The sequence below is a fragment of the Stegostoma tigrinum genome, chromosome 7 (genome assembly GCF_030684315.1).
Source record: "Stegostoma tigrinum isolate sSteTig4 chromosome 7, sSteTig4.hap1, whole genome shotgun sequence".
Lineage (NCBI taxonomy): Eukaryota > Metazoa > Chordata > Chondrichthyes > Orectolobiformes > Stegostomatidae > Stegostoma > Stegostoma tigrinum.
The window spans coordinates 44,529,413-44,545,029 of record NC_081360.1 but is presented as its reverse complement, the minus strand read 5'-3'; the positions used below and the strand labels follow the sequence as shown (position 1 = coordinate 44,545,029).

General features: G+C 39.1%; 1 protein-coding gene across 1 annotated transcript in view; it reads left to right on the top strand.

The window, feature by feature from the left end:
- The window catches only part of osbpl6 (oxysterol binding protein-like 6), a 173,082-nt gene extending 158,963 nt beyond the window's left edge, over positions 1 to 14,119 (top strand). Inside the window, exons 20-22 of the mRNA XM_048535144.2 lie at positions 1,794 to 1,920; positions 9,165 to 9,287; positions 9,423 to 14,119. Coding sequence (XP_048391101.1) covers positions 1,794 to 1,920; positions 9,165 to 9,287; positions 9,423 to 9,531 — 359 coding nt within the window. The 3' untranslated portion in view covers positions 9,532 to 14,119. The remainder of the gene's footprint in view (positions 1 to 1,793; positions 1,921 to 9,164; positions 9,288 to 9,422) is intronic.
- Positions 14,120 to 15,617: the final 1,498 nt, after the last annotated feature.

Sequence of the window (15,617 nt, the reverse complement as noted above, 5' to 3'; positions counted from 1 at the left end):
CTAAAGTTTGGAAATGTAGACGATGAGAGAGTAGGAAGAGTAGATAATGCGTGGAACTTAATGGTCATGGCCAGGGGCATGTTCAAGGCAGGAACACCGATGGCGTCCTTGCTGAAGCTGTTTTCAGGGGACCCAAGTGAATTAAATCCCAACTAGAGACATTGTTGCCAACATCAGACTTCACAGCTCCTGCGAGGGATAATTCCTCCAAAATCCTAATGTAGAATAGATGTCCCATCACTTGGTGCTGCTGGCCAGTCAGGGACAGCAGGGAGCATTTTGCACTGTGGTCTTGCAGACAATTGGTGATGATGCCCAAGTATAATGTAAATGGGGTAGATTTGCTGAGACGGTACAAGGAGGCCCCTGTGTGAAAAGGTTGGGAAAGTGTTGACATGCAGGCCAAAGTGGATCTCGTTCTCAATCTCTCTGTTCCCATTGACCAGTTCTTCCCTGTGGGCCTAAAGCCTGTCTGTCAGGGTATACCTTGCGGTCTATTCATGTGATATATCACCCCCATCCAAAAATGTTTAAATACTGGCCTAGATAGCCTGACATCAGTCGTCAGGAAAATGTTGGGATCTGTTGGAAAGCACAAGGAAACAGTGCATTTAGAAAATCATGAGCCAGCCAAATACACCTTTAAGGGAAATCGTGGTTGACAAATCTATTACAGTTCCTTGAGGGTGTAACTAGCAGGGCAGATGAAGTAAAGCTAATGGATGTTGGATATTCTAAAGCAAATCATAAAATAATAATTTTTGAATTGACTATAAAATAAAACCAGAAGGCACCAGGGGTAATATATCAGCCTGGTTAGAGGATTGACCGAAGAACGGAAAATTCCATTGGGCCGCAGCAAAAATCCATACAGGGCCTCAGCGATATACAGCTCAGGGCAGCTAGTGATGGGCAATAAATGTTGGTCAATAGTGACAGAGCCCTTAAGTGGCTACTTAGGGGTCACAGCCTCCTCTTGGGAATGTCATCCTTGACACTTCACCATCCATCTGATCACATGACACGCACACTCAAAACATTAGTCAAGTATGTTTTTAAAAGACCAGGGGAGGGTACCATCAGAATTCTTTTAACCTCTTTAGAGACCAGGTTTCACAAGGCAGTGCACCACATTCCCATACAATACCATTAAATACACTAATGGGCCTTACTCCTCCAGGGAATTTGTCTGCTGGGTTTGGTCATGACTTGGTTGTGGACTATCCAAAGTTAACCACATTTTTGGAAACAAGTTGGTTAAGGTTGATGGCTCATGTACTGTAAATGCTTTCTTAACAAAAGTGATACAACATGAATGGCAAACAGAAGTGTCATAACAGTACATTGGTAGTGTATTCTGTCATAAACTGAATAATTTTAGCTGCTTCTGCTGTGTTAAATGTTCGTTTTGTTCACAATGTTTAATGGTCTGTCAACCTGATCTGACCTCTTGCATGACATTCATTGTGTTAGTTATCTAAAATAATCATAATATATACAAAAATATGGGCTTTTTAAAAGCATTTAAGATTACACAATCTTTTGCGTCATTTGACAAAATAAATTATTATGATCCATTACCATTTGAAAATCAAAAATTTAAAGCTGCAAAACCTTTGTGTTTGATGTTATCATGATATCTCTAAGTGCTATGCAATGAGCAATGGAAGAGGATAAATCTTTGTCTTCAGTCATTTACCTTTAGTGAAATTGGCGTAATTGCTGTATATTTCCATGACAATGATTTTGAGATAGTTATTCTAATTATATATGTATTTAATTTAACTCCACAGGCTCTATGCCAACAAACAGTGACATGTATTATGGATTTACAAGATTCGCTATTGAGCTAAATGAATTGGATCCAGTGTTGAAAGAGTTCCTGCCGTCAACAGATGCCAGATTTAGACCAGATCAAAGGTGAAAATGGTTAAAGTATTCCATTTATAGATTCTGATATTACTTGCTACAAAAGTGCTGATTGATGACCCTAAAATTCTAGAATGGCCCCATTTACTGGGAGATAAAGACAGAAGTGGGAAGTTGTGTGTGGACCCTGTGGAGATTGGAGAGGTGCTAAATGATTATTTCTCATCTGTTTTCACTGAGGAATGGGAGAATATTGTAGAGGAGATGACTGAGTTACAGGCTACGAGAATTGAAAGGATTAAGGTTAGTAAAGAGGAGGTGTTATCAATTCTAGAAGGTGTGATGGTAGATAAATCCTCTGGGCCAGAAGGGATTTTTCCAAGGATTGTCTGGGAAGCTAGGGAGAAGGTGGCGGAGCCTTTGCCCTTGATCTTCAAGTCCTCATTGTCTACAGGTTTAGTACCAGAGGACTGGAGGGTTGCAAATGTTGTGCCCTTGTTCAAGAAGGGCAGTAGGGATGACCCAGGTAATTATAGACCTGTGATCCTTACGTCTATTGTAGGAAAAAGTTTGGAAAGGATTATAAGAGATAGGATTTATAACCATCTAGCAAGCAACAATTTGATTGGAGATAGTCAGCACAGATTTGTCAAGGGCAGGTCGTGTCTCACAAACCTCATTGAGTTTTTTGAGAAGGTGACCAAGCATGTGGATGAGGGAAGGGCAGTTGACATGGTGTACATGGACTTCAGTAAAGCCTTTGATAAGGTTCCACATGGTAGGCTATTGGAGAAAATACAGAGGCACGGGATTGAGGGAGATTTAGCAGTTTGGATTAGAAACTGGCTTTCTGTAAGAAGGCAACGAGTGGTGGTTGATGGAAAATATTCAGCCTGGAGTCCAGTTACTAGTGGTGTGCCTCAAGGATCTGTTTTGGGACCACTGCTGTTTGTCAGTTTTATAAATGACTTGGACGCGGGCATAGGTGGATGGGTTACTAAGTTTGCAAATGACACTAAAGTCGGTGGAGTGGTGGACAGTGTGGAAGATTGTTGCAGGTTGCAGGGAGACTTGGATAAACTGCAGAATTGGGCCAAAAGGTGGCAAATGGAGTTTAATACTGATAAATGTGAGGTGATTCACTTTGGAAGGAATTATAGGAAGGCAGAATACCGGGTCAGTGGAAAGATTCTTGGTAGCGTAGATGTGCAGAGGGATCTTGGTGTCCATGTACATAGATCCCTGAAAGTTGCCACCCAGGTCGATAGTGCTGTTAAGAAGGCTTACGGTGTGTTAGGTTTTATTGGTAGAGAGATTGAGTTCTGGAGCCGTGATGTCATGCTTCAACTGTACAAAACGCTAGTGCGACCTCATTTGGAATATTGCGTGCTGTTCTGGTCGCCCCATTACAGGAAGGATGTGGAAGCATGGGAAAAGGTGCAGAGGAGATTTACCAGGATATTGCCTGGTCTGGAGCAGAGGACCTATGAAGAAAGGCTAAAGGAGCTGGGTCTGTTCTCATTGGAGAGAAGGAGGCTAAGAGGGGATTAAATAGTGACATACAAGATGATCAGAGGATTAGATAGGGTGGACAGTGAGAGTCTTTTTCCAAGGATGATGACATCAGCTTGTACAAGGGGGCATAGCTACAAATTGAGGGGTGATAGATTTAAGACAGATGTCAGAGGCAGGTTCTTTACTCAGAGTGGTGTGGGTGTGGAACGCCCTGCCTGCCAATGTAGTTAACTCAGCCACATTAGGGGCATTTAAACAGTCCTTGGATAAGTATATGGATAATGATGGGATAGTGTAGGGGGAGGGACTTAAATTAGTTCACAGGTCAGCGCAACATCGAGGGCCGAAGGGCCTGTTCTGTGCTGTATTGTTCTATGTTCTATAACAATTCTAACATTGCTATTCAAGAAAGATGAGAGAAAACAGAGCAAGGAACTAGTTTAAATGTCTGACAGCAGTTGTCAAGTAAATACAGGGCATGACTAGAAAGCACAAAGAAATAGTACATTTAGAAAATCATGAGGGTGAGATGATAATTGCTTCTGGCAAGAATTTGTGAATTGTTGAACTTCTGTGCTCCAGAGTGGCTAAGGCTACTGTTATTGAATGTGTTTAGGAATAAGATTGATTTGACTGATTTTTGGACCTTTTTGGGGGTGGAGGGGTGAAGAGTTGAGGACTAGCTTTGTCATAATCATTGGCCGAGCAAACAAGGGATCGCTTGGTCTTCTCCTAATTCTACTTTCTCCTCTTATGACTGCTTGTCTGGAAGGGTAAGACCACAAGAAATAGGAACAGGTGTCCCTATAGCCTTGTCCATGATTCAATAGGATTATGGCTAATTGAACATACCTTTCACCCACTTCCCTGCCCTTTCCCCATAAGCATTGACTTGACCGACTGATAAAGAACCTGCTTATTTTGGCCTCAGATATACACAAGCCCCACAGCTCAACAACTGCGTTACCTTGAATGAGACAGCATTCTGTTGATTGGCAATGTTAGTTCGTTTGTTCATGTAAAGGAAATGATAAAGTACAGCACAGGAGCAGGCCCTGTGGCCCCCCCCCCCCGCCCAAGTCTGTGCTGACCATTATGCCCTAATTAATCTACATACAAACCTGCCTTTTTTTTGATCCATATCCCTCTATTCCCTTCCTATTTATGTACCCATCTAGTTGCCTCTTAAATGTCTTCAGCGTGCCCTCTTCCACCACATCTTCTGGTAGTGCATTCCAGGCTGGTGCCAGTCTCTGCATGAAAAGCTTCCCTCACACATCTCCCACAGTGGTTAGCACTGCTACCTTACAGTGCCAGGGAGCCAGGTTCAAGTCCACCCTTTAGTGACTGTCTTTGTGGAGTTTGCACATTCTCCCCGTGTCTGCATGGGTTTTTGCCCACATTCTAAAGGTGGGCTTGAGATTGGTATGACAGGTCGGCACAACATCAAGGGTCCAAGGGCCTGTACTGTGCTGTAATGTTCCATGTTCTATGTGCAAGCTAGGTAGATGGGCTATGCTAACTTGCCCGTGGTGTTCAGGGATGCAGAGATTAGGTGGGTTATAGGGAGATGGGCCTGGCTGGGATAGTGTGGGTCAGTGCAGACTTGTTGGGCCAAAGGGCCTGTTGTTTCCACACTATAGGGATTCGATGATGCTGTTCTATGATAAACCTTCCCCTCTGACATTGAGCCTGTGCTCCCTTGTAAATGAAACTTCAACCCTGGGAAAAAGCCTCTATCCACCCTATCTATGCTGCTCATAATTTTGTAGACCTCTATCACGTCTCCTCTCAGCCAGTGCCTTTCCAATAAAAACAATCCTAGTCTCTTTAACCTTTCCTCATTGAAAATGCCCTGGAGACCAGGCAACATCCTGGTGAATCTTCTCTGTACTCTGTCCAAAGCTTCGACATCCTTCGGGTAGTGTGGTGACCAAAACTGTACACAATACTCCAAATGAAGACAAAGGGTTTTATATTAGCTGTGACATGTTTTGCCCACTCGTGTACTCCATGCACCAGACTATGCCTTCTTAATCACCTTGGCTACCTGTGTTGCCACTTTCAAGGAACTGTGGACCTGCACACCCAGATCAGTCTGAATACTAGTGTACCAAAGGGTTCTGCCATTTATAATTCACACCATATTTGATTCTTCAAAATGCGTCACTTTGTATTTGTCTGGATTAAACTCCCATCTGCCACTTGTGTCCAGGTCAGCAATTTGCCCATATCCTGTTGTATACTTCCACAATTGTTGGCACTATCAGCAACTCCACTTATCAGACCACACACGTTTTCTTCCAGATCACTTTATGTACTACAAACAACAAAGGACCTAAGACTGACCCCTGTGGAACACCACTAGTTACAGGTCTCCATTCTGGAAAATCATCCTTCCACCATTACCCTCTGTCTTCTATGACCAAGCCAGTTTTCTATCCATCTAGCCAGGCCAGCTCAAATCCCATGTGATTTTAGTTTTTGTACCAACCTGTCATGTGAGACTTTTTAATCAAATGCCTTACTAAAGTCCCTATAAACTACATCTACAGCCCTTACCTCATCAATGATCCTTATTACCTCTTCAATCAGGTTGGTGATACGTGACCTTCCCCAGACAAAACCATGCTGCTTGTAACTTGGCCATTTTCCTTCAAATGCACACATATGTTATCCCTCAATATCTTCTCCAAGAACTAGCCGACCACAGACATCAGTCTGTAGTTTCCTGGATTTCCCTGCACACATTCAGGATCTCCTCCACTTCCTGTGGCTCAATGTATAACTTCCCTCCTTCATCCTTAAGTACGCCTACTTGTTCCCTTGTTATCCTCATTATCCTAGCATATGTGTAAAAAGCCTTGGGATTCTCCTAGATCCTGTTTGCTAAAGACATTTCATGGCCCCTTTTTGCCTTCCTAATTGCACAGTTAAGTTCCTTCCTAATTTCTCTGTACTCCTTCAGAGCCTCGTCAGTTTGTAGCTGCCTAGACTTGTCAGATTCCCTTTGTCTTTCGACTAACTTTACAATTTTCATTGTCATCCATTGTTCCTTTAGTTTATCAGGGACATACATGTCCTGCACTTTCATCAGTTGGTGTTTAGAAGCCTCCCACCTGCCAGCTGTAGATTTGCTGTCAAATAATGGCTTCCAATCCACATTCTCCAGTTCACATCTAATTTGCAGTGTAATTGGCTCTTGCCCAATTAAGCACCCTCACCCGAGGACCACTTGTGCCCTTTTCCATGACTACTCGAAATCTTGTGGCGTTATGGGCACTAACCCCAAAATGCTGTCCTGTTGAAACATCTGCCCCATGTCCTGGCACATTCTGTAGGAACAAGTCTAATATGGCCTCCTCTGTGATTGGAATGTCAACATACTGCCTCAAAAAGCCCTCCTGGACACAACTAACAAATTGATCTCCATCCAAGCTGCTGGCTCTAAGGAATTCCCAGTCAATAAGAAGAAAGTTGAAGTCACCCACCACAACGAATCTACTCTTTGCTAGGCCTAAAATGTCAGCTTTGGTGCTCCTAAGATGCTGCTTGGCCTGCTGTGTTCATCCAGCTCCACACTGTTATCTTGGATTCTCCAGTATTTGCAGTTCCCATTATCTCTGAACATATCTGCTCCTCTGTCTCCTGTTGGCTGTTGGGAGGTCTATATAAAAAAAACTCGCAACATTGTAATTTCACCCTTCCTCTTCCTGAGCTCCATCCATAATGCCTCGCTGCAAGATTCTCCCCCTCAACATAGCTGTGATGTGATCCCTCATCAGCAGTACAACTCCTCCACTCCCTTGGTTTCCCCTTCTGTCCCATCTAAAACAATAATATCCAGGAACTTTTAAGCTGCCAGTCCTGTCTCTCCTTTAATGATGTCTCTGTAATGGCAATATTATAATTCTATGCAGAATCCACACTCATAATTCATGTGACTTACCTGCTATACTTCCTGCATTGAAGTAAATGCATTCCAGTCCTCCAGTCCCTCTGAGTCCTGCTACTTCCCTGTGCCTGCTGTTATTGTGTGCTATGCATATCTGTATCATGCATTTGTCCCCAGTCTCTGCACTTCCTGGCCTGGTATTCCAATTTTTAAGCTGCCACACTCCCAGGTGACTAAAGTGTTCCTGTCTCATTAGACAGACTGATGGTTTAACCTGAAGGTCACCATTGCCTTCAAGGTCGGCAAGGGACGAAGTTGAGAAGGCAGGATCTTGATGGTAACCTCAGCCAGTGTGGGAATTAAAGCCAGGCTGTCGGTGTCACACATCACAACCAGCCAACTGAACTGGGACCTAAATATAGGTACAACATAAATGTCAGTGACAAACTGCCTCGGCAAATTTTGCTTTAATTAATTATTCAATTCAGGAAATGGTATACAGTAATGTAGTTCACTTTCCATAAACAGTTCTACCTTAATGGAAGACTTATTTACCAGGCACCCCTGTAAGTTCAGGACAGTACGTTATATTTGGGAAGGGACCTAGAAACATAATATTGAAGGGTTCCATCATGATCAAACTTTTGAGTTGGTAAGTTGTCTTTCCACCGGAGGCAGGTTATTGCCAGGCTCTGGGCAGGGCTACTGTCTTGCATACAAGTCAGAATCCCAGAAAAAAAAATCAACCAGTAGCAGAATTAGTCATCGAGGTCTCTAACACGTAATGGGCTAGAGGCCCTTTTTACGTCTGCGCCAGTCAAAACCAACTACCTAACTATTCTAATCCCATTTGCCAGCCCTTAGCTGATTGCCTTGTACACCTTGGCATTATAAGTCCACATCTTAAATATTGTGAAGGTTTCTGCCTTGCTCACCCTTAGTCAATGATCAGTCCACCAAAGGAAGAATTTGTTTTCCTTGTCTATCCTATCTATTTTATACATCTCAAGCACATCTTTAAGGAAAGCAACCCCAATCTGTCTCTGTCAGGATGTCAGTTGGGAATAGGTGTTACTTATGCTGAGGAGGGTGTTCATACTCAAACTGTTAAACTTAATGTTGCCTCCCTGAGGCCTGTAAGGTACCTAGACAGAGAGGTGTTGTTCCTCCAGCTTGCATTGAACCTTGGAGTACTGCAGAGATAAATATTGGCACAAGATCATGATGTGTTGAACTGACAGGCAACTGGAAACTTGGGGTCAATTTTAATGGACAGGGCATAGGCATTCAGCATGTGTTCTGTCTGCCCACTGTAGAAGGGACCACATTATGAACAGCAAATACAGCAGACTAGATTGAATGAAGAGTAGGTAAATACTGCTTCATCTGGAAGGTGTGTCTGGGATTTTGGATAGAGAGGGGGAAGATGGTAAATGGTCAAATGCTGCATCTTCTACGTTTGTGTGGAGAAGTGGACCAGGGTGTCCAGAGAGAACAGAACGTGTGGAATACTGACAGTAGATTGGAGGGAAATGTGTATCTGGTGGTGGCAGCAGGAAATCCTTTTTGGATGTAGGTACTGATGGAGTGGCAAATGACGACTGGTGGACCCTATCATTGTTGCAGAAGGTAACGAGTGAGGACAGAAGTATGGAAAATGGTAGTAGCAAATCCTTGGTTGAAGAAACAGGTGAACATTTCTGAGGCCCCGCTATGGAAGGTGGCATCATCAGAACAGATGGAGTAGAGCGGCTATAGGGTGTGAGGCTGTGTAATCAAGGAATTACAAACCTAAATCCCACAATTACATGTAGATGGCAGGCTTTTGTTTTTAGGATAAAATAGTATTTTTCTAACACAAATTCTAATTCATACCTCTCATCAGATTCCTTGAAGAAGGAAATATTGAATCTGCTGCAGCTGAGAAGCGTAGAATAGAGGAATTACAAAGAGAGCGGAGAAGATTAATGGAAGAAGGCAATACAACTTATCAACCCCGATTTTTTAAGTGAGTGCTGACTGTTACTCTATTAGTCTGTCAGGCAAATTCATATGTACTTCAAGAATAGTCATCATTAGTTATGTTATATTAAAAAAAATTTGATTTGTAGGTAATCTTAACAAAAGTCACTTTTTTTTGCAGGAAAGTACTTGACAGTAATCAAAGAGAATCCTGGATGAGCAATGGGAACTACTGGGAACTGCGGAAGGATCCAGGGTTCAGTAAATTAGAAAGCATAGCACTCTGGTAACAAAGTGAAGAAATAAAAATGACAGTCTTTACAAAGAAATTAACTATGCATAAAGTTATTATAGCTATGATAAATCTTACTGCATTCTTACAGTTTTGCTGGTCATATGCTAGGTACGTCTGTTTAATTACAGACATAATTATAAAAATAGGCCAAGACCAAAACACTGGTTTAGAAAATTATTTTCCACTAAAGCTGTGAATTTTTGGTAAACCAAAAGTGTATTTTAAAATGAATGCACAAGAATAAGGATGGCTGTTTGACAGTCACATATTTATGAAACTATAATCTTAATGAAGCATTAATACTTGCCATAGCTTTTGCTAAACATGTTTCATCATCCATTTACATGCCTTAAAATAATTACTTTTAGCAAACATCATTTTTAATTCTGGATATCTACATAATGCTAACTCAGTTTTTAAATACCATAAAGTATCATTCTAAAGATTAATGTGCCTAGTGTACAAAACATTTAGATTGAAATTTGTTAACGTGCAGTCTTGTTCAGTATTCAAACTTTTTCCACCATTTACATTAGGGTTTGTTTTCAATTGGCTTGCCATTTGCGTTCTGCGTTGCAATTTCAAAATTTATAAACTATCTACTGGTCGGCATAGTGGCTCAGTGATTAGCACTGCTGCCTCACAGCAACAGGATCCCGGATTCCTGGGAATGGCCGTCTGTGTGGAGTTTGCATGTTCTCCCTGTGTGTGCACTGGTTTCCTCCCACAGTCCAAAGATGTGCAGGTTAGGTGGACTGATTGCCCGTCATGTCCAGTGATGTGCAGGCTAGATGGATTAGCCATGTGACATGCAGTGTTATAGGGATAGGGAGGGGGATGAGTCTGGGTGGGATGCTCTTTGAAGGGTTGATGTGGTCTTGGATATGTGGCCTGCTCCCACATTCTAGGGATTCTACAATTTACTATTAATGTTTTATACTGATGTGAAATGTTCCACATACTTCAGCAGCCTTACAGGTATAAACAAAAAGTTGTCCTAAAAAGCAAGATGTTTAATGCCACAGACCAGTGTTTTCCAAACTTTTATCACTGTGCCCCATTTCAAGTTTTAAACTTCTACTTTTGAGGGGTCACAGCAGGGTTGGGTCAGTCGTTGACATCTCAAGTCATGATCTCAAAATTTCAACTTGCAATCACACATTAAGAAGATCTGCAATGCTGAACTTAAATTCAAAATACTATAAGTACCTTCGACATACATAGGCCCATTCCATTCCTCCCATACAAGTACAATATAACGCAACAGAAACCTGTTCTGATAAAGGGTCACTGGACCCGAAATATTAACTCTGATTTCTCTCCTCAGAGGCTGCCAGACCTATCGAGTCTTTCAGCAATTTCTGCATTTGTTTCTGGTTTCAACATCTGCAGTTCTTTGTTTTTAAACAGAAAGCTATTATTGGAACTTTTTTTAAAATGACAATGAAAATTGAAAAGGAAAGATGTACAAAGCAAAAAAGCCATTCTCCACTCAGTTTACTTATTAGAAAACCATTAATTGAATAAGTCGTGTTGCTGAGCGCACAAAACGTCTAAAAGTATTTAAATTTAATGACAATTATAGTTAAGTTGAATGTATTCTTCCAACCACATGCATTTTCCTTTTGTTTGTGGTATAGCCACTACCATTAAAGTTAAACTTTCAATCACCATCATACAAGAGTCTAAACGCCTTCAGTGAATCATGGAAGGCTGTAAAGTGCATCAAAGTATGTAAAATGAACATTTTATACTACAGCTGCCCACAAAACACCATGCAAGTTTTCAACGGCATCATGTAAAATTTATGGATATGGGCCTATCAATTTTAAAATACACTAAAATTGCACAAGAAAATAGACTTTTGTATTTGATTCAGTAATTAACATTTGATCTAAATATGGCAGGATAATACAAATTCATGCTCTAAACATATGTTTAGATTCTAGAAAAATACCACTATTCCTGAAGGAAAAAGGATGCCAAAAGGAACACAGCTTGGTGAAAATGCCAATGTAAACTCAGTCTATTTCAGTTAAAGTATTGTATTGTATATCTAAAGTGGTTAAGTGCAGTTTATTGCAATTCAGTAAGCATTGCTGCATTCTTTCATTTACAGCCATTTCAGAGAGAGATTAGTCTCAAAAGATTCATCAATTCTACACTATTTTGTTCTTTACCTTTTTTTTCCCCACTTGGCAACAATTAATGATTGAAACCATTCATTGTTTTTAAAGAAAAGTTAGAATCAAGCATTTAATCAAAATAGTGTGCTCACAATCTTTGGCTCTTTAATTCTTAACCATTCTAAAAGCAGACTGAATGAATGGAGATCTTAATTCTTTGTTGTTTAATTATGAGAGTGTAATTAGAGTGTAATTGTTACCATTAGTTTTAAGAAAATTCAAAATCACGCTTTACTAATGTGGACATCTGGGTTCAGAGATTCTTAACTAAACAGAATCACAAAAGCTTGAAGTGCATTTGAAGAAAAATACTGGTTAAAATTTCCTGACATAAAACAAAGACATTGCACTAAAAGTTAGTTGTTTACTTTATCCTACATGTACATATTTCAATGGATCATGTTAGAATGTACTAGAATGAATGCATCTTGTCGTAAGTAGATGTGTAATTAAAAATGTAAATACAAGGTTTTAACTGATATACTTCCATAGTAAGAATTTTTAATATTCCAAAACTAGCATTAATATTAAACAATAAAGGTAAATTATTAACATTGCTATTGTGTTGAAATTATCCACCATTCTCTGAAGGTGTTTAATTGTCCCATTTATTAAGCTTTAGTATTTTTCCATTAAAGTTATTTAAATCATTAACCTGTCACAAAATTGTATCAGTTGTAAACATTTAACACATCCATTGTTTCTGTTCTTTCATGATCAGTAATTCTACTCGAGTGCCTTAAGGTCCAATTGCTGAGATATTAAATCTATTCAAATACAATCCTTAGGCCAAAATTAGAGATATCAATTTATTGTATTGGATTTTAAGTGTTGCTGTTTTCTTATTTTAGAAACTATTTTTCATTAAATGAATTTTCTAAAGATCTCATTTCAAAAGGAAAAAAATCCCCTCCAACCCCATAAAGTTTTAACTTGAAATAGTCTTTGCCAGAAAAAGCTGGGTAACAATGTCTAAAAAAAATTCTAGTTTCCTTTGAAAAGAAAATTGCAATGTTTGGCTATCTGTACAAGGAGATGGATATCTAAGATGCTCACTATGTCCATACTTCTGTATATTAATGTAACATACGTAAATTTTCCAAACATATTTATTCTATCCTCCCTATTATTCAATCAAGTTGCATTCTCCCTCCTTGTCACCTTATTCTTTGGATGGAATTCATCTTTGGGAATTGAAAAACATCTTTCGTACTGAAGCATTGGGCTTTGCAGAACAAAGTAACTGCTTTATACCTGTATTATATATTTCCACAGGTGTCTACTTTTCTGTATATTCAGGCTGTGCCTGACTTAAATAGATGATAGATTTTAATATATGTTTGTTTAGAAAGAACACACTCTGCAGTGTCTGTTGCAATGTAAATTAAGTTGCACGTGCAAGTTTAAATTAGCCTGCCAATGAATGTTACAAATGCCTTACCAAAAGTCTGCAGTGTTGTTGTGGAAGACTGAAATGAACTGACTGATGTGAAACTTGGCAGTGATGCTTAAATAGGTTACTGAAGTGCATACTGAAAAGGGCCCAGAAGAAGTGCAATTGTTAACTAATGCATATACATATTGATTCTGTACACTGCTGCTACCTGTGCTTGTTCTAATAAAACTGTATGGCACCACTAGATTGCTTTTACTTTAATCTTAAAATAATGTTGGTTAGATGAAGCAAGAAGTTACCTTTCTTAAACGCACGTCAGTACCTGTAACCATTTCTCCTAAAAGTACAGCAGAAACTTATGCTGCAGTTCTACTATTTAGCATGCATAAGGCAATCAGTCGTCAAATTTGGTCTATTATCAAGATGAAACAATAGGAATTAAGCTCATTTATCCCTTGAGTTCTTTTGAATCACAAGATAGTTTCTTCATTGACATAATGGGTAATAGTTTAAGTTAATTATTTGATGAAATACAATTAAAAGTTACTTTTAATTTAATATTCCCTACTCTCAATTATCAACAAATTTACATGTAAATTTATTCATGGTTTCTGATGCTATAACTAGCAAGTTATTTGTTCTGTTATATTAACTCCATTTTGTTTATATAAACAAACTATCACCAAGATTAGAGATAATGGGAACTGCAGATGCTGGAGAATCCGAGATAACAAAGTGTGGAGCTGGATGAACACAGCAGGCCAAGCAGCATCTTAGGAGCACAAAAGCTGACATTTTGGGCCTAGACCCTTCAACAGAAAGCTACACTTTGTTATCGCCACGATTAGCTCTCCAATCCTAGGTTATCATGGCTAAAGGTCTAGTTTGTTTTTTTTTAAAAATCATCTGGTTTCCATTTTCAATTTTATTCCATTCTAAGCCATTGTAACAACGCTGAAATAGAGCAGAGAAAATTCTGTATTTGGTTGGCAAATTAAATGTGGAAGCTTTAAATTCTTTGTACTATTTTAAATGTTGTCAGTACCTTTTATCTGCTGCATGGAATATACATTGTAATATTGCTGGGTTAAAGTACGCAAAGCTTTATTCAAGCTGATTCTAAACTCCCAATCTCACCAACTTATTAAATGATCATAATTTTGAAGTGCTTATAGGTTTTATTTTACTTCACCACTATGTAGGAGGTAAAAATCAGTGAAAGCCAACAAAGGTAATTGTCTATTTAAATTATACCTCTTTCTTTTCCATAAATTAAGAATCTACATGCCAACAGGTTGTGCAGATTATTTTTAAAACTTATCAGAAAGTTTACATTTACTTCATGTATGAAAGGCTATGTCTAAAAATAGCAAAGTATGGCAAGTGAATAATAAACAATTCCAATATGCTTGACCTCAATACATTACAATATAGTGTATAAACTGATTGCCTCATCCCTAGGCTAAGTTATGAAAGTACATTTAACATGTTGACAAAGAAAAGTTTAAGAATAATTTCAAGTGATCTGTAACATATTAGTAGCCACAAACATCACAACTACTGGATATTTTCTATCGTTGTTTATTATTGGGAACAAACCTCATCATGCCTTTCTACCAGTTCACACCAAATTTTAATGTAAAAAGGGAACTGCTGAGGGTTCAAAAAATCAAGATCGGTTCTGAAAAGAATACAGCAACCTAATCCCAATATTATTTTCAGTATTTCATGCTCCCAATGCCAGTACAATTTGCCTATGCAATAAAGGCAGACAGTATGTTCTATACCTACCAATAGGCACTAACCAAATTTTCAGACTATTGTTTACAAGCAAAATGAAAACACATTTTTACACACTATCTTTATTCAGCTCATCAGTTTTTCTATAAATTAAACCACTTGATCACACAGCTAAAAGTTCCAAGAATTACTGAAATGTAAGTTACAGGAAAAAAAAGACCACATTTAAATCAGATGACGGAACGCCTGAAACACGAGGTTTATGACAGACAAAGATCCTGAGGTTACCAAACTAACTCAGATATAAAATTATGTAAGTGATTCATTTTTCAGTAAGTCTGCAGATGGATTTATGTGAAACTTCATTGGTAAAGAATCACTACTTACAAAGCATGCCGGCAAGCATACAGTTTTCTAAAGTCAATCACTGGTTGGTTGTTTATGCAAGGTAGTTAGAAGGGATTGTTTTGCTTGCACACAAAGTATTATAAATAAATATGGATTCAGTACAAGAATTTTGGGTATCCAAATGCTTTCCAATGCATCGAAACCACAGTTATGTTTTGATTATTAAAAGCTGATAGCCTATAGCCAGGATTACTTTAAATAAATAACCAGGGAAATTCCAATTGCTGCATGGCATCCCAATTATACAGTAATTATGATATCAAGCTACTTGTAGAATTGTACAAATGCATTTACAGACTGCCAATTTGTTAGAACTTGAGAGAAAATGTTTAAGAACATCTGATGGAAAAT